This window comes from Tilletiopsis washingtonensis (assembly GCF_003144115.1).
Source record: "Tilletiopsis washingtonensis strain MCA 4186 unplaced genomic scaffold FA09scaffold_10, whole genome shotgun sequence".
NCBI lineage: Eukaryota > Fungi > Basidiomycota > Exobasidiomycetes > Entylomatales > Tilletiopsis > Tilletiopsis washingtonensis.
The window spans coordinates 621,592-643,542 of NW_020312007.1; the positions used below are offsets into that span (position 1 = coordinate 621,592).

Here is a 21,951-nt window from a genome sequence, read left to right on the forward strand (position 1 = left end):
ACCTTGCGGCGGACCGTGCTGCCGGCGGCGCAGCGCGTGGGAATAAGGTGCTCGCAGCACGTGCAGCCAGGCACGCGTCGCGCGCGCAGAGTGGGCGCGACTGCCCTTCATTTCGGGGCGCGGCGGTGGCTTGCGATTTTTTGGAGCAGCGGCGCCCGGCGAGTCACCGGGCGCGGGCGCAGCGGCAGCGGTGCAGCGAGGCGAGGCGAGATCTGCGCCGCCGGGAAGGACCCCGGACGCAGCCCAGCGCTTCGCACCTGCTCTCTCGCCCTCACCCTATTCGCATCGCCCACCATGTGCGGCATCCTCGCCCTGCTCCTCGCACAGACGCGCGCCGCCGCCGCGCCCGAGATCAACGAGGGCCTCTCGCTGCTGCAGCACCGCGGCCAGGATGCGGCGGGCATCGTCACCTGCGGCGCCGGCGGCCGCTTCTACCAGTGCAAGGCAAACGGCATGGTGCGCGACGTCTTCGACGCCGGCGCGCTCTCGCGCCTGCAGGGCAGCATGGGCATTGGGCATGGTGCGTGTGGTGGCTGGCATGGGTGTGGGCAGTGCGCCAGGGCGTGAAGGCGGTGGGGTCGGTCTGCAGCAGAAGCTGCTTCCGTTCCTCGGGCGCGAGCTGCTTCGCCAGGCGCCGTCCTCCTTTGCACTCCTCTCTGCGCTGTGCGCAGCTGCACAGGCTGCATCAGTGTGCACGTTGCACCTACTGACCCGTGCCTACAGTCCGCTACCCGACGGCGGGCTCCAGCGCCCACGCCGAGGCGCAGCCCTTCTACGTCAATTCGCCGTACGGCATCGTCTTTGCGCACAACGGCAACCTCATCAACACGTCGCAGCTGCGATCCTTCCTCGATGCCGAGGCGCATCGGCATATCAACACCGACTCGGACTCGGAGATGCTGCTCAACATCTTCGCCAACAACCTGCAGGCGACCGGCAAGTTCCGGTGAGTGCCGCGCAGAGCCTGGGCTGCGCCGCAGCGCTGACGTGCGTGCTCCTCAGTATCAACGAGGAGGATATCTTCACCGCCATTGGCGGCCTCATGAAGCAGGCGCACGGCGGCTACGCCTGCGTGGCGATGCTGGCCGGCTTCGGCATCATCGCGTTCCGCGACCCCAACGGCATCCGCCCCGTCGGCATGTGCCGCCGGCGCTCCGCCGAGTCGCCCGAGGCCGGCGACGACTGGTGCTTCACGTCCGAGTCCGTCGTCTCCGACGCGCTCGGCTTCGAGGACTTTGAGGATGTGCGGCCGGGCGAGGCCGTCATCATCACGCGCAACGCCGTGTCGCGCCGCATCCTGACGCCGCAGCCGTCGTCGGCGAACCCCTACACGTTCGCGCCCGACATCTTCGAGTACGTGTACTTTGCGCGGCCCGACAGTGTGCTCGACGGCGTGAGCGTGTACCGCTCGCGCATGGCGATGGGCGACAAGCTGGCGTTTGAGGTGAAGCGCGTGCTCGAGGCGCGGGGCGAGAGCGTCGACGTCGTCATTCCTGTGCCCGACACGAGCCGTGTCGCGGCGCTGCAGGTAGCGCAGACGCTCGGCATCCCGTACCGCGAGGGCTTTGTGAAGAACCGCTACGTCGGCCGCACGTTCATCATGCCCGGCCAGAGCACGCGGCGCAAGAATGTGCGCCGCAAGCTCAACGCCATGGCGCTCGAGTTCAAGGGCAAGTCGGTGCTGCTCGTCGACGACTCGATTGTGCGCGGCACGACGAGCCGCGAGATCATCCAGATGGCGCGCGATGCCGGCGCCGTGCGCGTCGTGATGGCGAGCTGCGCGCCGCCGATCCGCTACTCGAATGTGTACGGCATCGACATGCCGAACCGGCACGAGCTCGTGGCACACGGCCGCACCGAGGAGGAGGTGGCCAGCCACATCCAAGCCGACCGCGTCATCTACCAGACGCTGCCTGACCTCATCGACTCGGTGCGGCAATTCAACCCCGAGCTGAAGCAGTTCGACTGCTCCGTCTTCGACGGCAAGTACGTCACCGGCGGCGTCGACGACAGCTACCTCACGCACCTCGAGGACCTGCGGAGCGAGAACGCCAAGATCAAGGCGGGCACGACGCGCATTGCCGGCCCCAAGGGCACGCCGCAGCCGGCCGTCGTCGCCGATGCGCCGGGCACGGGCGCCAACGACGACAAGATGGCGACGCCGGCCCAGCCTGCGGCGGTGGTCAACGGGCAGAATGGCCATGTGCTGCAGAGCGGCACGCAGCAGGCCGAGGAGGAGGAGGAGCCCGTCGGCTGCAACGGCCCGATGAACGGCGCCGACGACATTGGGTGAGTGGCTGTGTGGTAGCTTGTGCCAGGGACAGCGCTGATTTCGTCCGACCAGGCTCTTCAACGGCTGGTCACGCTGAACGCTGCAAGCAGCACTGCGTGGCTGCGGGCCTGACCTCGCATGCTAGAGCGAGGCGGAGTCTGCCGTGTCCGCCCGTCCCCCATCTGCCCTGCCTGCATCTGCTCCCTTTCCTGTACATCAACGAACGAATCATAATCGAGTCACTGGCCAGCAGCAGCATGAGGCGAGGTGGGCCTAAGCGCTGAGCGTGGGAGCGTGCATTACGTCACGTGACAGCAACACTCCGGCGCGTCCTGCCGCCGTGGCGCGCGGCGCGGCGCCTGCTGCTGTTTTGGCGTGCGAGCGGGAGGCGCGGCGGCACAGCGAGAGCAGCGCGGCAGCGGTCATGCGAGCGGTGCGCCTGCTGCGCCTCTGCCTCTCTCCACCAAGACCTCAAGACCTCAAGCTAGACGTGCCCTTCTCTCTGCCCAACCTCTCACCTCTCCCTGCTCTGTTTCTTCTCACCTCCGGCACCTGCTCCACCTGCTCCCTTGCCTGCGGACGCCATGACGGGCGCGCCGCTGCAGAGCCTGCAGCCGGCGCAGACGCCGATGCGGCCCTCGGCCGTCAGCTCGCTGCTCAAGACGCCGGCGCGCACGCCTGGCGGCGGCCTCGAGCAGACGAGCTGCACGCCCGTCATCGACATTGCCCGCCTCGAGGCGGCCAAGGAGAACATCACGCGCTCGGCGGCGGGCCGCAGCGCCGTCGCTCTCTCCTCGACGCTTGCGCTGCCGCCGTCGGAGCGTGCGCGGGCGCTGTCTGAGCGCGCCGTCGAGTTCGAGCTCGAGTGCTCCAGCGCCACGGCGTCCGGCACCGAGGTCGACGACCCGCTCGAGCCGTGGACGCGCTACGTGCAGTGGGCGCTCGACTCGTATCCGGCGCACGCGCCGCGCCTTGTGCAGCTGCTCGAGCGCGCCACGCGTGCCTTCAAGGGCCACACTCGCTACGCCCAGGACGTGCGCTACCTGCGCCTCTGGGTGCAGTACGCACGCGTCTGCGACAAGCCGCAGCACATCTTCCAGTTCCTGCTCGCGCAGGAGATCGGCACGGCGCTGGCAGCGCTGTACGAGGAGCTGGCGCTGGTGCTGGAGAACGTCGGCAGGTGAGTTTCTGTGGCTGGCACGCTTCTGCTGCGCTGCTGACAGCCCTTTTTAGCTACGACCAGGCCGACAGCACCTACAAGCTCGGCATTGCCCGCAGCGCTGAGCCCGTCGACCGCATCCGGCGCAAGTACCGCGAGTTTCAGGCGCGCGTCACCGCATCAACAGCGATGGACGCCGCTGCCGGTGAAGCGCCGCCCTTCCGCGCCATTCTGGCCGCTGCTATGGCCTCGGCCGACCGCTCGACCCTTGGCGAGCGTGTGCAGAGCAACGGGCGCTCAGCCGGCGTCGGGCCTAGCAGGTCCGCAAACGTCGTGCGGGGCCTTGGCGGCAACGCCGGACTCGCAGGCTCGCGGCTCATGCCTGCACAGAACAACGGACGGAAGCTGGACGTGTTCCGCGATGACGACATCGTCAGCGCCGGTGGTGGTCCAGCTGGCTGGGACGAGCTGGGATCGCAGGCTGTGCGCGGCCAGGAGGCGACTGGCTCGACGGCGCGTCCATGGAAGGGCGAGGTGCTGCCGCAGCGCGCGCCCAAGCGCCCCCTTGCTATGCCGACACCATCGCGCGACGAGGGCCGCGCTCTCGCCGTCTTCAAGGACAGCGACGAGGAAGACACGCCTCCGCGGAAAGCTGCCGTCGCGAAGGGCCTCTTTGCGGAGAGCGAGGAGGACAAGGCTGCGCAGCGGTTGCGTGACGATCCTCTGGCCTTCTACGGAGCGGACACAAAACGCAGTCTCACCGAGGCGGAAGTGCGAGCTGCGCGAGGCGCAGCACGCTCGGCAGTGCCTTCGCGCTCACGCCGCGAAGCCGCGCCTGCCGCTGCCGCTTCGAAGGCCCCGACTGGCAAGCGCGAGGAGCGCCTCAAGCTGCCCGTGCACATGATGTACAGGCTCGCGCACGTCGACGCCTACTCGACACCACCTGCAGGCGTCGACGCCGGCGAGATGTCGGTCGAAGAGCTGATCGCGCTGCAACGAGGCATCGAGCTGGACGTGCACAAGGATCCGTGGGCGCATCTCAACGACTTCATCGGCGTGTGGCTTCCTCGGCCTCTCGAGGAGCCTGAGGTTGAGCAAGACGCCTTCGACGACGATGTTGAGATGGAGGTGGACGAGACGCAGGAGTCGCTGCAAACCGCAGGTCCCGCCTCGCCACCAGCCGTCGCGCAAGCTGTATACGATTCACCAGAGGCAAAGCGACCTGCCTCGCCGCCAGCTGCCCCGTCTCCGCGCGCTGCCCCGCCGCCGTCCGCATTTGCCGCCGAAGAGGACAGCGACGAAGAGCCAGCACCACGAGTGCGGCGACAGGGAGGCCGACGGATGGGCGAGCCGACGGTCACCATGGTCACGGCGGCTGCGCTCGCCGAGGTCAATGGCTACTTCAACGAGGACGAGTCAAGCGACAGCGACGACTCCACCGACGAGGACGACGAGGACGAGGATGAGCTCCTGCCGCTGGCGCATCGTGCGCCTGCAAGCATGCTCTCGGGCTCTCGTGATGTGCCGCCGACACCGACGCCGATGGCACGCCACGTTCCGGCTCCCGCCATGCAGGCTCTGGCACCGGCAGCTGCGCCGGAGCAAGTTGCAGCACCGCAGCCTTCTTTCGCGCCCGCAGCAGTGCCTGCGACACCAGCCAAGAGCGCGTTCGGCGCCAGCTCCGGCGCGGTGCGCAAGCCGCTCGCTGCTGTGCCACGTCTCGAGACCGAGATCGCTGCGTCCCGCGCCCAGCGTGTCGACCCTGGCGCCTTTGCCGAGGAGGACGAGGAGTCGGAGTCGGACGGAGAGGCCGAGGCTGAGCTCGACGGCAACGGCAACCCGCTGCACGAGCACATGTTTCACAACCTCACGCGCGTCACCGAGGTCACGGAGATGACGCGCTTCACGATGGCCAACCGTACGCCCGGCCACACCACCAGTCGCACGCGCGACAGCAGACGCTCGCAGATCGACTCTCGCATCCTCGAGGCCGCAGAGGACAGCGTGCTGCGCGAGCAGGTCGGGGGCGACATGCTCCTGCTGGACCGCAGCGCCGCCGCTCCGGCCGACATCGACCGCTCGTGGGCAAGCAGCAGCGGGCAGGAGGGTGAGGGCGAGCTCAGTGGCTCGCTCGACTGGGACCGGCAAAAGAGTGACCTGTCGAAAGGCTACACCATTGCACGGGCGGCCGACGACCAGACGGGCCGGCTGGGCCACCAGCGCCTGGGAGAGACGCTCATTCTCAAGGAGGACGAGGACGAAGACAGCATCAGCGTGGTGCAGCCAGCATCGCCTGCGCTGCAGGCCGCTGCAATCCCAAATCCCTGCTCTCCTTGCGATCCGGACGTCATCTCCGCCATCCTAGCCGGCCTCGAGCTGCCACTGGAGAGCTCGCCGGACTTCGTCGACCTCTCGTCTCAGCCTGCAGAGGGTCGCCTGGCTGCGCTGCGCAAGCGGTCGAAGGCGCACATGCGCCGCTCGACAGCATCGTCTGGAGCATCGTCGTCGACCAAGGAGTGGAAGGTCGACATCGATGGCCACCCGTTCCTTGTGCGCGCCCTCCTCGGCGAAGGCGGCTTTGGCTCCGTCTTCCTTGCGGAGGACGTGACTGGCTGCGCGCCGCCGAAGCGCAAGGCCATCGGCGGCGTTATGGGCGACTCATCCTTCTCGAACGGCCTCGCCGACCTGTCCATCGACTCTGAGGCCGAGGAGGACGAGGAGGAGGCGGAGCGCAAGCGGCTCGTCGCCGTCAAGGTCGAGTCGCCGCCGAACCGCTGGGAGTTCTACATCCTCGGCCAGCTGCGCGCCCGTCTCGATGCTGCGACGCTGAGCTCGATCATCAGCGCGCGCCGCTTCTACACCTACGCCGATGAGTCCTTCTTGCTGCTCGAGTACGCGGAGAAGGGCACGCTGCTCGATGTAGTCAACACTGCGGCCTCCGCCGGTGTTGCCAGCGCGAGCCTGGCAGCCGGCGGCAGCGGCGGGGGCCAGACGGGTGTCGACGAGGTGCTCGCAATCTTCTTCACCATCGAGCTGATGCGCCTGGTCGATGCGCTGCACTCGGCCGGGTTCATCCACGGCGACCTCAAGATCGACAACTGCCTGCTGCGTCTCGACGAAGCGCCGAGCGGGCAGACGTGGAGCAACGCCTACGCACGCGATGGCTCGGCGGGCTGGGCGTCCAAGGGCATCACGCTGATTGACTTTGGCCGCGCCATCGACGTGACGCGCATGCCCGCCGGGCAGGGCTTCGTTGCCGACTGGAACGCAGACGAGCGCGACTGTCCCGAGATGCGCGAGGGCCGGGCGTGGACGTACCAGCCGGACTACTTCGGCGTCGCGTCCGTCGCCTACTGCCTGCTCTTCGGCCGCTACATCGAGACGGCCGCCACGACGGGCGAGGACGGCCGCACGCGCTACCGCATTGCCCAGCCGCTGCGCCGCTACTGGCAGGTGGACCTCTGGGGCCGCCTCTTCGATGTTCTCCTCAACCCGGTGTCTGTCCGTGCCGACGGCGCACTGCCCATCACCGACGAGCTGCGCGAGATCCGCGCCGACATGGAGGATTGGCTCGAGATCAACTGCGGCAAGGGCGGCCGCCATCTCAAGGGCTCGCTGCGCAAGCTCGAGGTCGCCGCGATGGCACGCTCGCTCGCGTAGACTGCTCGCCTCCTTCACCTCTCTCACGACCCTCATGATTGGCTCACGCTCTAGACTCCCACTTATTTCAAATTACAACGCTGCCGCTCAGTCCCTGGCCACGCGCAGCACGATCTTGCCGCTGTTCTGGTTGGCCTCCATCATGTCGTGCGCCTCCTTGACCTGCGCGAGGTCGAAGACCTGGCAGAAGGAGTCAATGAGCTGCGCAGGCCAAGCGTCTGTCGTGGCAGACACCCACCTTGTGGATCACGATGCGGTGCTTGTTGTCCTGCTCCGCCTTGACGAGCGCATCGATGATGCCCTGCTTCTGCAGCTCCTGCAACAGACGCCCCTGATACTCGAGGTCGCGCGAGCGCAGCGTCGAGCCCGTGATGCGCAGGCGCTTCATCAGGATCGGCGCCAGGCTCGTGTCATCCACCTTGACGCCGCCCATGAAGCCTGTCCAGTAGCATGAGCAGAAGAGCTGCGCAGCGGCATGGGAAGGACTCACCCTGCATCGACATACGGCCGTCGCGCTTGAGCGAGGCGAGATTTTGGGCAAAGTAAGAGGCGCCGAGGAACTGTTACGCGGCGACGATTAGTACAGCGATGAGGCAGCCCCGTGGCAGACGCTCACGTCCAGGATCACGTCCACGCCGCCATCACCAGTGAGGCTCTTGAGCTGCGGTGCAGGTGATGAGCAGTCGTTAGCGCATGGCATCACCCGAGCAGCTCACCTTCTCCGCCCAGTCGCCGTCCTTGTAGTTGATGCCGTCGGTGGCGCCGACGCTCTTGCACGTCTCGATCTTCTCCGGCGAGCCGGCAGTGACGTAGATGTTGCGTGCGCCGTGACGCCGCGCCAGCTGCACGGCCGCCAGACCGACGGAGCTGGCGCCGGCGTGAACGAGCACATCTTCGCCCTTCTTGAGGTCGTTGAGCCAGAAAAGCGCCTGGTAGGCGGTGAGCCAGCTGCAGTCGGAACGATGAGCAAGGTAGTGTGAGAGCGCGAAGAGTGCACTGACACTTCAGGCACAGCTGCACACTCTTCGAACGAGAGCTCCGCAGGCTTCTGCAGCAGCATCGATGCAGGCGCGGCGACATACTCGGCGTAGCAGCCGCCGACCGTCAGGCCAAAGACCCTGAGCGCGGGTCCTCGGTCAATCAGAGCGCAAGGCAGCGCGGCTCGAGTCTGCTCACTCGTCGCCGACCTTGGGTCCGTCGCTTGCGTTGCTGGCGACGACCTTGCCGGCATACTCGACACCCATGATGCCGTTGGAGTGCGCCGGCACGGGGTACTGGCCCTCGCGCTCGAGGCAGTCCATGCGGTTGACGCCGGCGGTGAGGACGCGCACGAGCACCTCGCCGTCGCGCAGCTGCGGCACGTCGACGTCGTCGAGGAAGAGCTTGTCCGACGCGCCCTTGCCGCCGCGCACCTGCACGGCCTTCATCGTCTTGGGCACGGACATGTTGAGGGTGTGGTGGAGTGCGGGCAAGGAGCGTAGGTGCGAGAGTTGCACCGGCGGCTGCTGGGCCGGCGGCTCTGCGGCACTGAGTGGAGGCGTGGGAGCAGTCCGGAGCGGACACGTGCTGCCGCCCCGATGCCGGGCTCGCGACTCCTCTGCCAGCTCAAGGCGCGCCGGCGGTTTGCTCCGCCCGGCTGGCAGGCGTGCGAACAGCTCGTCACTCCGCTCTCCCACCACCGCCACCTGCACTGCCTGTGCATCGAGCACCACCTCACCCACCTCTGCACTCAGCACCCCCTACTTCTGCGCACGCCATGTCGCCGTCGCCTCGCAGCGACGAGGCGCCGTCCGAAGGCGCCACGTCGCCGCGCCAGCAGCGCTCGCGCAACGCGGCCGCACAGGCCGCGCTGCGGCTGCGGCGCAAGCAGCACACCGACGAGCTGGCGCACCGCGTCGCCACGCTCGAGGCCGACTTTGACGCCGAGCGCCAGCTGACGCGCGCGCTGCAACGCCAGCTTGCCGCCGCCGAGGCCCAGCTGGCCGTGTGGCGCGCCGCCGTGGGCGCCGGCGAGGGGCTCGAGCAGGCTGCCGTGCGCGAGCGCGAGCGTCGCGAGTGCCTGGCCGATGGCTTGCTCGACATTCGGCGGCAGGTTGATGCGCTGCTAGCGGGCGCAGGCACGCGCAAGGCGCCGGCAGACGCTGGGCAGCCGAGCGATGGCGCCGCCTCGCCGCAGGTCGCCTGGCCGCCTCTCTCGGTCGACTACAGCGCCATGGCTGCTCCCGCAGGCGCCAACAAGCGGCGTCGCAGCGGTGACCCTACGAACGCTGCGCCGCTGCTTAGCGCACAAGCCTCTCGGCCTGCGCAAATCGTATCGCAGACCTACGGAACGAGCAGCTCGCAAAGCGAAGCCTCGTCTTCCCGCTCCGCGCTCGATGCAGACGACATGGCCTATCTCGACGCGCTGCCAGAGGTGCAAGCGCAAGCCATGCTCTCCGATGCCGATCTCTGGATGTCGGCAGCAGCGATGACGGGAGTCTCCGCTCCAGATGCGTCGCTCGCCAGTGTCCCAGCATCTTTCGCGTCCATCTCCTCGCTTCCCGCGCCTGCAAGCTCCGACTTCGGCTCGGAATTCGCGCCGCACCGCTTCGCAGAGCTGCTTGACAAGCGCAAGTCGATGCCATCGCAAGCACTATCCTCGGCGAGTGTTGACCGAAGCCGCGTCGTCCGCCCACCTGCGGAGGAGCTAGGCATCCTAGATGACACCTCTCCTTCTTCCCCCCGCATGCGTCTCAACACCTCAACACCAACAGGTATGACAGCGATGAGCCGCGCACAGCTGACGTTGCGGGCGTTTCACGCATCTATGCGACTGTGCCGGCGTGTCGTGTGTGGCAATGAGAGTGTCTTGTTACCAGTCGCGAAGGGGGTATAGATACAGTGTGGTGCGGCTCAGCTTGCGTTTGCTTCTCCAATTCGCTCGAGAGGCGCAGCGTCCTCGGTGCTTGCCTCGTGAGCATCCTGACTTGGCTCTGGTTGGTCCTCGGCGCGCTGCGCCGCATCGCGTCGCAGCTCGTGCAGCTCGGCTAGGTGCTCTCCCAGCGACGACGCCACGGCCAGGAGCTCATGCAGGTGCTCCTCCAGCGCAAAGACCTCGATGAACGCTTCGACGGCATCCTCCAGCACGCCCTCGCCCTCGGCCGCCTGTCGCAGCGCGGCCTTTTCGTCCTCGCGGATGCGCGTGCGTCCCTCGGGATGGTCGTTGCGGCGCTGCCGCAGCCGGCCCTCGACATTCCACAGCGAGGCGGATGCCTCGGGCGATGCGCGCGAGATGTGCTTGCGCAGACTCTCGCGCATCATGTGCGAGGCCAGCCGATGCACGGTCAGAGCAGAGCGCGCGAGCTCGACCGGCAGCTCCTCCGGTGCAGTGGTGCTCTCTCCGATCTCTGAGAGAGCAGGCGACGCGGGTCTGGTGTCGCCTCTGTCGTCCTCAGGCGCGTCGGGCGCCAGTCGTTGGTCCGGCGATGGTGACCGCTTGGCATCGCCTGTAGGCATTGCGGCTCAGTACATTCCAGAGACAAAGCCGCACCGCACTCACCAGCCTGAGCCGGCGCGCTCTCGTCGGCTGCGTCCGGTGCCGGCGGACCGGGCTTCTTCCGCTTGAGCCAGTTGCGCACAGTCATGCTGAAGCTGGTCGGCTTGAGGCTGCGCTTGCGGCCGCGCCGCAGCGCCACGTTGCTCCATGCATCAGTGAGCACGGCGAAGAGCACAGTGAGGATGCCCTGCGAGCGAGGTCAGCCCGTGCATTCATCAAGCGAAGCAGACTAGGCGGACAGCCACGCACGATGCCCACGAGCGACCATACGATGAAGAAAGCCCTGCGATCGCATGGTCAGCGGCAGAGCCTAGGTCGACCTTCGCGGCAGACACACCTTCCAGCGGGCGTCCGAGGAGCGAAGTCTCTGTGGACGTCTCTTTGTCAGCGGCATAACGTTAGCAGCTGCAGCCCGCAACTGACCCATATCCTCTGCGGGAGGCGGCGTCAGCGATCAGTGCATCACGGCCTCGCGCAGCACGCAACTCACATCGTCGAGCTGAACACGAACGCGAAGTACAGACTGTCGAAGAACGACCAGCTCTCGATGGCCGAGAAGACGGCTGCACCGACGAGCCAGAAGGCGACGAAGAGGCTGGCACTGCCGAGCAGCTTGAGCCAGAACTCGCGCTTCTCGGAGAGCTCGAGGTCGCGCCGGAAGTCCTTCCAGTTCTCATCGAGCTGTCGTCGGCGGTCGCGCAGATAGTCCTCCATCTCGGCCACTTCCTCCACCATGGTGCGCCCAGTGTCGGGCTCTGCGCCAATCGCAGCGTCTGGCGCGGCCTTCTCGATGTCCACGCTCGGCGGGTCGCTCTCCAAGTCTTCGGGAGAGTTGCAGCGGGCCTGCTCAAGGACATCTGGCGCCGGACACCGGTCGTCGGTGGCGGTCTTCTCTGTGTCGGTGCGAGGGAGCGCCAAGCTCGTCGCAGTGAATGCTCGACTGAGCGTGCGGAATGGTGCGAAGCCAGATGTCGGCTGCTGCGGTTCCTGCTGCTGTCTAGCCCCCACCGCCGAACGTGCGTCGCCTCGGCCAGCCTTGCGCAGTGCGCGGCCGAGGCGGCGTTGTTCGCGGCGCTGAGCAGAGCGCTCGGCGAGGGCGCTCTTGAACGCCATGCGCCGTCGCTTGTAGCTGAGCTCGAACTCTTCGAGCATCGTGTCGCGTGCCGTGGCAATGACGATACCGAGCAGCACGATGCCGCCGGGCGCCAAGCAGATGAGCAGGATCTTGGCTGCGACGGTGTTGGGCAGGATGTCGCCCAGGCCTACAGTCGCGTAGCTCAGAATCGTGAAGTAGACGCTGTCGAGGAAGGGCAGCGACGGGTCGTGCGCCAGCGCAAAGAAGAGCGAAGAAAGGCTGAGGTAGCAGAGGAAAAACATGATGACAAGCACGAGGCGGCTCTGCTTGCGTGTCAGGCCGCTGCCCGACTGGCGGAAGCGTTTTGTCTTGACAAAGTCCCACACAAGAGTAAAGGTGCAGAGGCACGACGCCACTGCGGGCGAGAGCGTCAGTCAGGCCCGCACAGTGGCGCCCGGGCGCCCGCACCTGTCGCAGCGGCGGTCATCCAGTACGACTCGGCATACGTGAAGCCGTCGTCGACGGCGTGCACCACTCCAAAGATCGTCAGGGCAACGATGTTGATCGCGTCATGAACGCAGAAGCAGACGATCGCAAGCGTCGTGGCACTGTGAATGTCACATCAGCTCAATCACCGTCACAGGGCCGCTCTTACACACCTGCCAGGAGAGAGCCGCTCCAGGAAGCGGCCGACGATCGCAAAGTTGGCTATGACAGCAACCGAGATCGAAATGGCAAGGCCGACGTCCAGGATCACCGGGTTGCTGCGGTAGGCGACAGGTCTGCGGTCCGGACCGGTGCGCACATACCAGCGACCGGTCTGCAAGGCACTGGGGTCAGCAGCGAGCGCACAGCAGTGCAGCTAAGACCCTCACGATGCCTGGAATCTCAAGCATGATGCTGAACGGCGCTAGTGCACCCGTGATCAGCGGCGTACGGCGGTAGGTGTTGATCTGCAGCGTCTCGTCGTGCTCCGTCATGCGTGCAGCCTCGCGCCGCTCGTTCTCACGACGTGCAAGCGACGACGGCAGGAAGCTGGCCTGGTAGCTTGTGCTGCTCGACATGGCCGTTGTGGTTGATCTGGTATCCCAGCTGTCATCGTCGTCCGTGTCGGCGCTGGCCTCGGGCCCGGCACGCGAGTCGGGCTGGGTCGATGCGTGGAAGCTGACGGTGCGTTCGACGGGGATCTTGATGGGCGACAGGGCAGGCTTTCGCCTTCTCAGCGGCTTGGCGTAGTCGCGCACCAAGACAGCGCCGGTGTCCGAGGCGCTCCTCCTTTCTTCTGAACCCTCATCTCCGATGACTGAGCCCTGCTCGTCCAGCGCATCTGCTGCAGCTTCCTCCTCGTCTTCCTCGTCGCATGTGAGAGCATGGATGCGCCGCTCTGACATCGGGACAACCTCTTCGTCCGCGTCTCTGGACGAGCGGCTGCCGCTCGCGGCATCTGGGCGGGCGAGACGTGGTCGTTGCGGCATATTGGGAGCCCTGCCGGAGTGTCGTGTATGGTCGCTAGGCGAGGCTGCCGCCGCCCGTCTCGAGCCCTCATCTGACATCGCCTTGCTGAGCCCGCACGGCAGCCAGCCGGCAATGTATGGCGTCTACTCCGGGCCGAAAGCTGCGGGCCAGCTCTTCTCCGAGGCCTGGATCGAGGCTGTGTACCCCGCGCGCACCCCTAGGCGCTCGAGCGCTCGGCCAGGGGCCCGCGCCGCGCGGCGCGGCGGGAGCGGCGGCGAGAGCGTTCTCGCGAGGCTCCGCTGTCGTGTGCGGCGCAGACGCAGCTTGTTGCGGCGGCAGGATCTGGCTGAAGCAGCCGCGACGGACGCCCTTGCAGTGATGATGATGGTGGAGAGACAAGCCGTCGAGGCCCGTTGGTGCGCCCGTGAGCATCGGCCCGTGCGCTGCGCGCTGCCAAAAGCAAATCCGCTCGCCGTGCGCAGACGCCGGCTGCCATCTTCATGCGACGCTCTTATCGCCCACGGACCCTGACTGCGAGCGTCCTCTCTGTGGTTGTCGAGCACGAGCAGCCTGCAGGTGTCGCTGCGTTCTGGGAACGACGTTGCCCCCGACGAGCGCCCAGGCGGCAGCCACAGCGAGCTTGGCTCGGTGCCGAGAGGGCGCCTCGAGCTCGAGGCGGCGTGGCTTGTTTTGCCGCGGCTCGCCGCTGTCTGCTGCACGGGCGCATTCCAGCAGCTGTTCCCGCGCTTCCTTCCCGCGCCAGATCTGTGCTCCCGCTGCTTCTCTGGGCCCCTCACTCTGCTTCGCTCCGCACCACCACCAGCCGCGACCGCAGCACCCACACCCTCGCTGCACACCCGCCGCCGCTCGCGCCTCTCGGCTCTCGGCGCACCGCTCAGCCCGCCGCGCAGCGCATGCCCCGCCTGCTCCTCCGCCTCTCGCCGCTCCTCGTCCCGCGCCTCTCGCACCCGCGCCTCCTGCGCCCGGCACCTGCCTTCACCTCGCGCTCGCACGTCAGCTGCGCCCTCCTGCACATGTCGCAGTCCGCCGCCGCGCCCGCCGCGGCTGCCGGCGCCGCCGCGCCGCGCGTCACGCAGCCGCCATGGACGGCACCCTCGCCGGCGCCCGCCGACGCCAAGCCCGTGCTGCACGTGTACAACTCGCTCACGCGCTCAAAGGTGCCCTTTGTGCCGATGCGCGGGCGCAGCGTGACGTGGTACAACTGCGGCCCGACGGTGTATGATGCCAGCCACATGGGCCACGCCCGGTGAGTCGGAGCGGCACGAACCTCTAGTGTGCGATGCTCGTGTGACTCACCTGCGCTTCGCAGCAACTACGTGACACAGGACATCATCCGCCGCCTGCTGCGCGACTACTTCTCCTACGACGTGACGCTGATCCAGAACGTGACGGACATCGACGACAAGATCATCATCGGCGCGCGTCACGCTTATCTCGTGCAGCAGTTCCGCGGGCAGCACGCCGTGCCGAGCCGCGAGCTGCTCGACACGGTCCGCGAGGCATGGGGTGTATACTTCGGCCGCACTCTCTCGCGTTTCGCGCCGCCGCCTGCGGCACAGGAGCAGGCACCTTCGGACGAGGCGCGCTGGGAAGAAGTCGTGCGGCTGTGGCAGACGGACGCTGCGTGGAAGGCAAAGGTGGTCGAGGCGGAGCCGAAGGCGGCCATGTGGTTCAACGCCCTTGTGAGTGCTGCAGAGGTCAGACAGCTCCTCTCGAGCGGCCCCGGTGCTCTCTGTCCGCTGCGAAGAGCGTGTCTGACCCGCATCGTCTCGACAGAACTCCTCGCGTCAGGCGCAGGTTGCTGCTGCCATGGCCGTTGCAGGCGGCTCGAAAGATGCGGCACTGGCGGCCCAGCTGGTCGACGCATCTGCCGATGTGCTTGCGCCGCATCTCGATGCCTCGCTCGGCCACACCGTGACGGACCCGTCAGTGTTCCGCAAGCTGGCTGCGTACTGGGAGGCGCGCTTCTACGACGACATGGCCCGCCTGCACGTCGAGCGGCCGACGCTCTCGACACGCGTCACCGAGTACGTGCCCGAGATTGTCACCTTCACGCAGAAGATCGTGGAGAACGGCTACGCGTACGAGGACCCGAGCCCGGGCAACGGCAAGATGAACGTCTGGTTCGACACGCGTGCCTTCGACGGCGGCAAGAAGAGCGGCGAGGCTGAAGCGCACAGCTATGCCAAGCTCGCGCCCTGGAGCAAGGGCGACACGTCGCTGCTGGAGGAAGGCGAGGGTGAGTCGCGCGTACAAGCATATCCCGCTCTGCTGCTGACATGTACGTTCCAGGCTCTCTTTCGACCGGAGCCTCCACTGTGGCAGGCAAGCGCGGCCCGTCCGACTTTGCGCTGTGGAAGACGTCGAAGCCCGGCGAGCCGGCATGGGATTCGCCGTGGGGTCCCGGCCGGCCAGGCTGGCACATTGAGTGCAGTGTCATGGCGAGCGAGATTCTCGGCAAGCAGATCGACATTCACTCGGGCGGCGTGGACCTCATGTTCCCGCACCACGACAACGAGCTGGCGCAGAGCGAGGCGTTCCACCAGTGTGGGCAGTGGATCAACTACTTCCTGCACACGGGCCACCTGCACATCGAGGGCCTCAAGATGTCCAAGTCGCTCAAGAACTTCATCTCCATCGACGAGGCACTGCAGCGCTTCTCGCCGCGCCGCCTGCGCCTGGCCTTCCTGCTGCAGAGCTGGAGTGCCAAGATGGACTTCCGCGAGAGCGCGATGGCCGAGGTCAAGGGTGTGGAGAGCACGCTCAACGTGGGTCGTGCTGAGAGGGGTTCCGCAGATGGAGCTGACGCCATTCACAGAACTTCTTTGCCTCGGTGCGCAGCCACGTGCGCGAGGACCGGGCACGCGGCGAGGCATGGTCGGACGGCAACCACCATTACGGCACGGCCGAGGCGCAGCTCTTCACGGCGCTGCAGGATGCACAGCTGGCCTTCCGGCGCGCCATGTGCGACTCGTTCGACACGCCGCGCGGCATGAGCGTGCTGCTCGATCTCGTGTCGAAGGCCAACGTTTACGAGCGCGCAGCGTCCAAGGGCGTGCTCAACATTGCCGTGCTCGTTGCCGTCGCGCGCTGGGTCGGCGACATGCTGCGCGTCTTTGGCCTGGGCGAGGGCCCAGTGCGGGAAGGCGACCTCGGCTGGGGCGAGGAGGCGGTCGCGGGCGACGCGAGCGGCGGCGGCGATGTGAGTGTGCCTGCGTGTCGCGGGCGAGCCGATGCTGACAGCTGCTCACAGCGGGAAGAGGTCGTGATGCCGTACCTCAAGGCGCTGTCCAACTTCCGCGACGCCGTGCGCGCGCTGGCGCGCGAGGGCGCGCCGCACACCGAGCTGCTGAAGCTGGCCGACCGTCTGCGCGACATCGACATGGTCGACCTCGGCGTCGCGATGGAGGACAACGAGTCTGGGCAGGCGATGCTCAAGCTCGTGCCGGCGGCGCAGCTGCAGGCCGCGCGCGCCGAGAAGGAGGCGCAGCAGGCCGAGAAGGCGGCGCGCAAGGCCGAGGCGGCCGAGAAGGCTCGCGCCGCACGCATCGAGAAGCTGCAGAAGGGCAGCGTGCCGCCGAGCGAGCTCTTCCGCACCGACGAGTACGGCAGCTGGGACGAGCGCGGCCTCCCGCTCACCATGAGGGACGGCGAGGAGGTGGCCAAGAAGCGCCGCAAGAACTGCGAGAAGGAGCTGGAGCGGCAGGTCAAGCTGCACCAGGAGTGGCAGGCGGCCCGCGATGCCGGCGAGATCTAGACGCTTGCCCGGGCGCGCAATGCAACTGTCACTGAAATGAGCGAGAGGCGTGAGCGGCGACAAGCGATAAGATCGTCTAACGAGCAGCCTAGCGAAGCTGTGGATTGGTGCATCCGGGTTGGGCCAGAGCGTGGGAGCACGCCTCTAAAGCCCACCGAGCCGGCTGAGCTTCCTGGTGCGCCCTTTGCTTGCTTTTGAGCCTGCGACCGCCGCTGCAAGGCTCTCCGGAGCCAGCGCGATGTGCTCAAGAGGGCGGGACGGAGGTGCTCGGGCGATCATCGGGCAGACTGGAGGTGTCGACGTGGCACCTGCGCTGCGCCTCGCTGTCCACGGCGTCCGCGGCGCATCGGCCATCGCCGTTCCTGCAGCTTGCATCAAGATCTTTCCGCAGCGCTCCCGCTCGGCGTTTGCTGCCGCCAGCCGGCGACCTGACCCCACACATCTGCCTGCTTGCAGCAGCTTGTCAAGCCAACGTCTTGCTGTCGCAGCAGAGGCCATGGTGAGTCTAGTGTCCACATGAGAGCGGGCCAGCGTTGGCTGCGGGTCCGGCCGAAGAGCTCAAGCGCGCCTTGCGGCCGAGAAAAAGGCTCCGCGGCGCCGCGCCGCCGCAGCAGAGCTCTGAAATTCCCATGCGCCTTGAGGCTGTGCTTGCCCCATCGCTAGCCTGCGCATGACGGCTGTGCCGCAGCACCTCGCAGGCACGCCGTGGAGAGCGGGGTAGGCGCTGCGGCAGCTGCCAGCGCATGCAGACACGCCCAGCCGCACCTCGCAGCGATTCTGAAGGGCTGCCTGGCTGCTTGCTGAGAGCGGAGAGCCAGGCTGCTGCGGCACTTAGGGTCCAGCGCAGCGGCGTCCCACGCCCAGCGCCGGCGCGACAGCAGCCGCTCAGCAGCAAGGCACGGCGCCGCGCTGTCGGCGTGCCTCGCTCACACGCTGCCGCCGCGCCGGGCCGCACCGCCGCGGTCACGCGCGCCGCGTGCGGGGCTTGGGCCGCTCGGCGAGCGACCTCTGCTTGGCTGCGCCCTTTTGAGGACAAGGCCTGCCGCTCTCTGGCGAAGCGGAGGAGAGGCAGCCTCGACGCCGCAGCTGCACCTTCATGCACGCCGGGCAGCACCTGCAGCCGCCAGGGGGTCGGCGCTGCGACGGCGAGGCGAGGCGAGGCGCAGATCGTGCGTGGGGCGAAGGCGGGCTCGCGGCGCGAAAAAAAAGTGCTCGCGGCCGGCCTCGCGCGGACAAGAGGCTTGCGCCATCGGCCGGCAGCACGATCACGCGCTCAGGAGGCGAGCGTGCCGCAGCTGTCGCTCCTTATAGATCGGGAGTGCGAACGCTGCGGCGATTACAGTCGGCCTGCTCCTCCGCACTCTCGAGGGCCGAGTGTTGGGCGGTGCGAGGTCTGCTGGCAGCGGCGGCGCGGGCAGCACGCCGGGCCGGGCGAAGGAGAGGCGGCGGGCGGTGATCGAAGGCGGCCGAGGCTTCGCGTGTGGACCCGCGCCGCGCCGGCGCCGTGCCTCGCGCTGCCCCTGCCTGCTGCTGCCGCCGCTGCTGTCCGGCCGGGCGCTGCTCCCGCGCCTCTCAAGATTTGGCGAGCGCCGGCCGCAGCTGTCCGCCCTGTCCGCTCGCTCCTCCGTCCCGACCCCATCACTCACCCGCACACCCACACACACACACACACGTCGCAGCACCTCGCGTGTGCTCCGTGCCCTCGCTCCTTTCCCGCGCCGCTCCGTCGTTCCGCCTCTGTGCCCAGAGCGCAGGTCGTGCGAGGGTGAGTGGCTCGGCTCGGCGCCCGGCGCGCTCAGGGGCATGCAAGCCACGCGCGGCGCCGCCCGACGCAGGTCCCAGAGCGCTCGCAGCCTCGGGGCGCCGTCGGGGCGCAGCGAGCTCTGGACTGGCGCACACCGCACGATAGCAGCAGCTCCGGCTCTGCGTCTGGGTCTCGGCCGGCCCTGTCTGCGCGGCCCGGCACGCTGCTGTGCTCCTGAGGCTCGTGCTGACCGCACACCCCCTCAGCTTCCAGCACAGGTGCCCAGTCTATCCTGTTCTGCAGCCAACGACCACGGCCCGCCGTTCTTGCCCTCCCGCACCCTCACCTCTGTTCGCTACTGGTGCTCCGCTTCTTCATCCTCTCCCGCTCCGCACCGCTCGCGGACTGGTGAGAGACAGGAGGCTGCGGCTCGCCCCGCATGAGTTCCTACGAGCAAGGCGGCCCCGGCGGCGCGACGGCAGTGAGTGCAGCAGCAGGAGCGCCGGCCCGGGCAGCCGCGGCAGTGCCAGCCTTGGCGGCCGCAACGCCGCTGCGGGCTGCAGCTGGCCGACCGCTGACGTCCGTCTGCTCCAGACGTATGTCAAGAGCGCAGTGCCGCGCCATGGCTTCGCGCCGCCGCCAAAGGGCTACTTTGCCGCGCCGGGCTCGACGCCGTCGTTCTCGGCCGGCGTAGGCGTGTCCATCTCGTCGGCCCGCAGCCCGCTGCTCGGGCCCGCGGGCGCGCTGGGCAGCCCCAGCGCGCTCGATGAGCTGCCCGCGTCTGCGCCGTCGTCGGTGCCCACCAAGGGCCGGCGACGCGAGTCCATCGGCGGGCAGATGCGCCGCAAGGTGTCGGAAAGCACCGCTGCGGCCGCCGGCGCCGGCGGAGGCCTCGGCCACGGCTCCGCCTTCAGCCTCGCCAGCCGCATGAACATTCCGGCGCGCGGCGGCCCTGGCGGCATGGGCGGTGGCAGCGAGGCCTTCTCGACGAGTCTCGGCGCTGCAGGTGAGGCCCTCTCGCTCTCCTCGTCGCTGAGCACGCCCGGCATGCCGCACCTCGGACGCACGCCCTCGGCCTATGGCGCCAGCGTGCCCAACGGCGGCGGTGCAGCCGCGCACATCAAGCAGGAGCGCACCGCCTCGCACACGCACTTCGGCCAGGAGTGCTACGGCCCCACGCCGGGCGAGACGCCGCTCTCGCCGCCCGCGGCGCTGCTCTCGCCGGGCAGCCGCGGTGCTGCGCCGCCTGCCTACGTGCGCCGCCCCTCGGCCGCAGAGTCGACGGCCACCGACGATGACATGTCGGTGGTCGGCGAGGCGAACGCCAAGAGCGCGCCGGCGCAGCAGCCGACCTCGCAGCAGTCGCACCAGCAGCTGCACAAGTGCGAGAGCTGTGCCAAGGTGTACCGCCACCCCAGCTGTCTGGTCAAGCACCGCTGGGTGAGTCTCGATCGCATCGAGCGCCCGCATGCTTCGCTGACGGCATCATGTGCTCCAGGAACACACGGTGTACTGGAAGGAGGCATCCAAGTTCCTCATGAGCAAGCACCAGCAGGTGCAGCTCCTCGAGGCGGCCGCCATCCTTGTCGGCATGGACTGCCACGCGCGCTCGCTGCCCGAGGAGAAGGCGCTCTGGCCGGTCAGTGCCAGTGCTGGCTGTGTGTTGCTTCCTGCTGCTGACCTGTGCTTCTCCCTCAGGCGGCTGTCTCACCTCCCAGCTCTGGCCTGCTGGGCTCGGACAAGCTCAACTTCGACCAGCTGCTTGCGCAAAAGGCCTCGCGCAAGGCCGAGTCGCCGTCGCCCTTCACGGAGCGCCACCTGACGCCGTCGTCGCTGGGTGCGCCGCGCAGCACGGGCCGCGCGCACAGCAACAGCAACGCCAGCGCGACGCTCTCGCCGCTCAACGCGCTCACGTCGCTCAACATCGGCGGCCCGCGCGCTGGCGCTGCACGCACGTCCGCCACGCCCGGCGTCGGTTCGAACGGCACCAGCGCCGCCCGGGCCAACGGCGATGTGAAGCCGCTGCGTCTCGACGAGAGCGCTGAGCGCACGCGCGACGAGGTCGAGGAGGACGACGAGGAAGAGGCTGACAGCCCGCCCGTCGCCGAGCGCGAGGCCGGCGAGGACGGCCTGGGCGCCGGCATCGAGATGGAGATGGAGGGCGTCGAGTAAACCGTCACCGTTGCGTACGCGCTCGCCGTCCTGCATCGGCGTGTGCCCGCCGTTCCCCACCCGCGCAGCTCATCCTGTGACCCATGCCCCGCTTCTCCTCGTCACCATGAACCGCGGCGGCGCCGGCGCCGGCGGAAAGCCAATGCAAAGAAGGAATATCGAAGCACCCCAGAGCGTGAGCGATTGCTAGGTCGCAGCCGTGCGCCTGCGGTGATGCCGCTCGCTGGCCCAGGCTCGTGGTACGGCACGCGCAGATCTGGCTGGCTGGGCACCTGACAGGCGCCGCAGCAGCTGTCATGCGATGGCTCGGGCGCAGCGGGAGCGCATCGGCACCGCGGCCGCGCCGCTGCGGCTGACAGAGCTGCGTGCGTGAGAGCCTCGAGGTCAGAGCCTGATGCCGGGCGCTGCTGGAAGGATCAGGCAGAGGTCAGTGCAGAGGAGGGCCTTGGACGGGGCGCTCTCAAAGCGCAGCCTGCGGCGGAGGCCTGTCGGAGCAAGGGTGCAGCTGCATCTGCGGGCGTGAGGCGTGCGACCACGCCGGCACGCCGCAAACGCTGAACCGCCATCTCGCTGGCGATGATAGGCGGATGCGCTGATGCTGAGAGCGCTTCTCTGCACGTGTTGCCTGCCTCCCAAGCATGCTCTACTCGGACTCTGACTGCTGTCGAGCGCTGCCTTTCTATGGGCTGGCGGCGTGGCCTCTGTCAGGCCGCGGCGGCGGAAATGGCGATGCGGCCGCAGATGGCTGCGCGGGAGTCGCTATCGCCGCGCGCCAGGCAGCCGATGAGTGTCTTGCGTTAGCGGGCGGCACACTGCCCATGTGCCGCGTCGACGCTGCCGCGGCTGCGTCCCGGCACTGCCGCGGCCTGCCGCGACGAGATGGCTGGCAGCTTCAGCTCGAGAGAGGCTCCTCGGCTGATGGCGCTCTGCGCGCCGCTGAGCCTTCTTGCTGCCGCTGCGTGCGCTGCTGAGGCTTAGGCGGCGCGCGTGGATGAAGCTCGCGGCTCGCGGGTGCGGCCGCGGCGCGCCTTTTGCTGGCGCGGCGCGCGGCGGCGGCTTGCAGCGTGAGGTGGCCGCTCCGGCGCGGCGCGCGTCCTCCTC

The 21,951-nt window shown here is 68.1% G+C and overlaps 7 protein-coding genes across 7 annotated transcripts; 5 read left to right on the forward strand and 2 right to left on the reverse strand.

Annotated features, from left to right (window-relative positions):
- Window positions 1–292: 292 nt before the first annotated feature.
- On the forward strand, window positions 293–2,517 carry FA09DRAFT_329909 (putative ADE4-amidophosphoribosyltransferase; the record flags this gene model as incomplete). Its single annotated transcript, XM_025742384.1, has 4 exons — window positions 293–520; window positions 724–946; window positions 1,003–2,289; window positions 2,345–2,517. Coding segments are annotated over 4 exons (1,763 nt in total), but the record flags the coding sequence as incomplete, so codon positions are not given.
- Window positions 2,518–2,741: 224 nt separating this feature from the next.
- On the forward strand, window positions 2,742–7,188 carry FA09DRAFT_25430 (hypothetical protein). Its single transcript, XM_025739712.1, has 2 exons — window positions 2,742–3,452; window positions 3,506–7,188. The coding sequence occupies exons 1-2, from the start codon at window positions 2,857–2,859 to the stop codon at window positions 7,089–7,091; spliced, it is 4,182 nt and encodes a 1,393-aa protein (XP_025598590.1). The 5' UTR covers window positions 2,742–2,856; the 3' UTR covers window positions 7,092–7,188.
- Window positions 7,179–8,542, reverse strand: FA09DRAFT_343296 (quinone oxidoreductase putative; the record flags this gene model as incomplete). Its single annotated transcript, XM_025744589.1, has 7 exons — window positions 8,268–8,542; window positions 8,093–8,209; window positions 7,808–8,039; window positions 7,708–7,752; window positions 7,582–7,651; window positions 7,330–7,529; window positions 7,179–7,271 (listed from the first exon to the last, which is right to left on the reverse strand). Exons 1-7 carry the CDS (start codon window positions 8,534–8,536, stop codon window positions 7,179–7,181), a joined length of 1,026 nt encoding a protein of 341 aa, XP_025598591.1. The 5' UTR covers window positions 8,537–8,542.
- Window positions 8,543–8,778: 236 nt separating this feature from the next.
- FA09DRAFT_329911 (hypothetical protein) lies at window positions 8,779–9,952 on the forward strand (the record flags this gene model as incomplete). The annotated part of the gene is made up of 1 exon (XM_025742385.1): window positions 8,779–9,952. A coding segment is annotated over exon 1 (1,027 nt), but the record flags the coding sequence as incomplete, so codon positions are not given.
- On the reverse strand, window positions 9,923–13,537 carry FA09DRAFT_329913 (hypothetical protein). The gene is made up of 9 exons (XM_025742386.1): window positions 12,577–13,537; window positions 12,361–12,521; window positions 12,170–12,309; window positions 11,117–12,116; window positions 11,050–11,058; window positions 10,964–10,993; window positions 10,876–10,909; window positions 10,630–10,813; window positions 9,923–10,576 (listed from the first exon to the last, which is right to left on the reverse strand). The coding sequence occupies exons 1-9, from the start codon at window positions 13,174–13,176 to the stop codon at window positions 9,984–9,986; spliced, it is 2,751 nt and encodes a 916-aa protein (XP_025598593.1). The 5' UTR covers window positions 13,177–13,537; the 3' UTR covers window positions 9,923–9,983.
- Window positions 13,538–14,209: 672 nt separating this feature from the next.
- FA09DRAFT_308177 (hypothetical protein) lies at window positions 14,210–16,995 on the forward strand. The gene is made up of 6 exons (XM_025740575.1): window positions 14,210–14,423; window positions 14,487–14,859; window positions 14,954–15,416; window positions 15,470–15,945; window positions 15,996–16,379; window positions 16,431–16,995. The coding sequence occupies exons 1-6, from the start codon at window positions 14,350–14,352 to the stop codon at window positions 16,932–16,934; spliced, it is 2,274 nt and encodes a 757-aa protein (XP_025598594.1). The 5' UTR covers window positions 14,210–14,349; the 3' UTR covers window positions 16,935–16,995.
- Window positions 16,996–19,099: 2,104 nt separating this feature from the next.
- On the forward strand, window positions 19,100–20,967 carry FA09DRAFT_329915 (hypothetical protein). Its single transcript, XM_025742387.1, has 4 exons — window positions 19,100–19,159; window positions 19,273–20,118; window positions 20,177–20,317; window positions 20,377–20,967. The coding sequence occupies exons 1-4, from the start codon at window positions 19,118–19,120 to the stop codon at window positions 20,848–20,850; spliced, it is 1,503 nt and encodes a 500-aa protein (XP_025598595.1). The 5' UTR covers window positions 19,100–19,117; the 3' UTR covers window positions 20,851–20,967.
- The last annotated feature ends 984 nt before the right edge of the window (window positions 20,968–21,951 follow it).

Excerpts from the sequence above, each read along its gene's own strand:
- FA09DRAFT_329913 (XM_025742386.1), bottom strand. The coding sequence starts at position 13,176 with ATGCCGCAACGACCACGTCTCGCCCGCCCAGATGCCGCGAGCGGCAGC. Across the intron at positions 12,117-12,169 it reads GATGACCGCCGCTGCGACAG|TGGCGTCGTGCCTCTGCACC; the intron begins GTGCGGGCGCCC and ends TCTCGCCCGCAG. Across the intron at positions 10,910-10,963 it reads CCTCGGACGCCCGCTGGAAG|GGCTTTCTTCATCGTATGGT; the intron begins GTGTGTCTGCCG and ends ATGCGATCGCAG.
- FA09DRAFT_329915 (XM_025742387.1), top strand. The coding sequence starts at position 19,118 with ATGAGTTCCTACGAGCAAGGCGGCCCCGGCGGCGCGACGGCA. Across the intron at positions 20,119-20,176 it reads GTCTGGTCAAGCACCGCTGG|GAACACACGGTGTACTGGAA; the intron begins GTGAGTCTCGAT and ends CATGTGCTCCAG. Across the intron at positions 20,318-20,376 it reads AGGAGAAGGCGCTCTGGCCG|GCGGCTGTCTCACCTCCCAG; the intron begins GTCAGTGCCAGT and ends CTTCTCCCTCAG.
- FA09DRAFT_25430 (XM_025739712.1), top strand. The coding sequence starts at position 2,857 with ATGACGGGCGCGCCGCTGCAGAGCCTGCAGCCGGCGCAGACGCCGATG. Across the intron at positions 3,453-3,505 it reads GTGCTGGAGAACGTCGGCAG|CTACGACCAGGCCGACAGCA; the intron begins GTGAGTTTCTGT and ends AGCCCTTTTTAG.
- FA09DRAFT_308177 (XM_025740575.1), top strand. The coding sequence starts at position 14,350 with ATGCGCGGGCGCAGCGTGACGTGGTACAACTGCGGCCCGACGGTGTAT. Across the intron at positions 14,860-14,953 it reads CCATGTGGTTCAACGCCCTT|AACTCCTCGCGTCAGGCGCA; the intron begins GTGAGTGCTGCA and ends TCGTCTCGACAG. Across the intron at positions 15,417-15,469 it reads GCTGCTGGAGGAAGGCGAGG|GCTCTCTTTCGACCGGAGCC; the intron begins GTGAGTCGCGCG and ends TGTACGTTCCAG.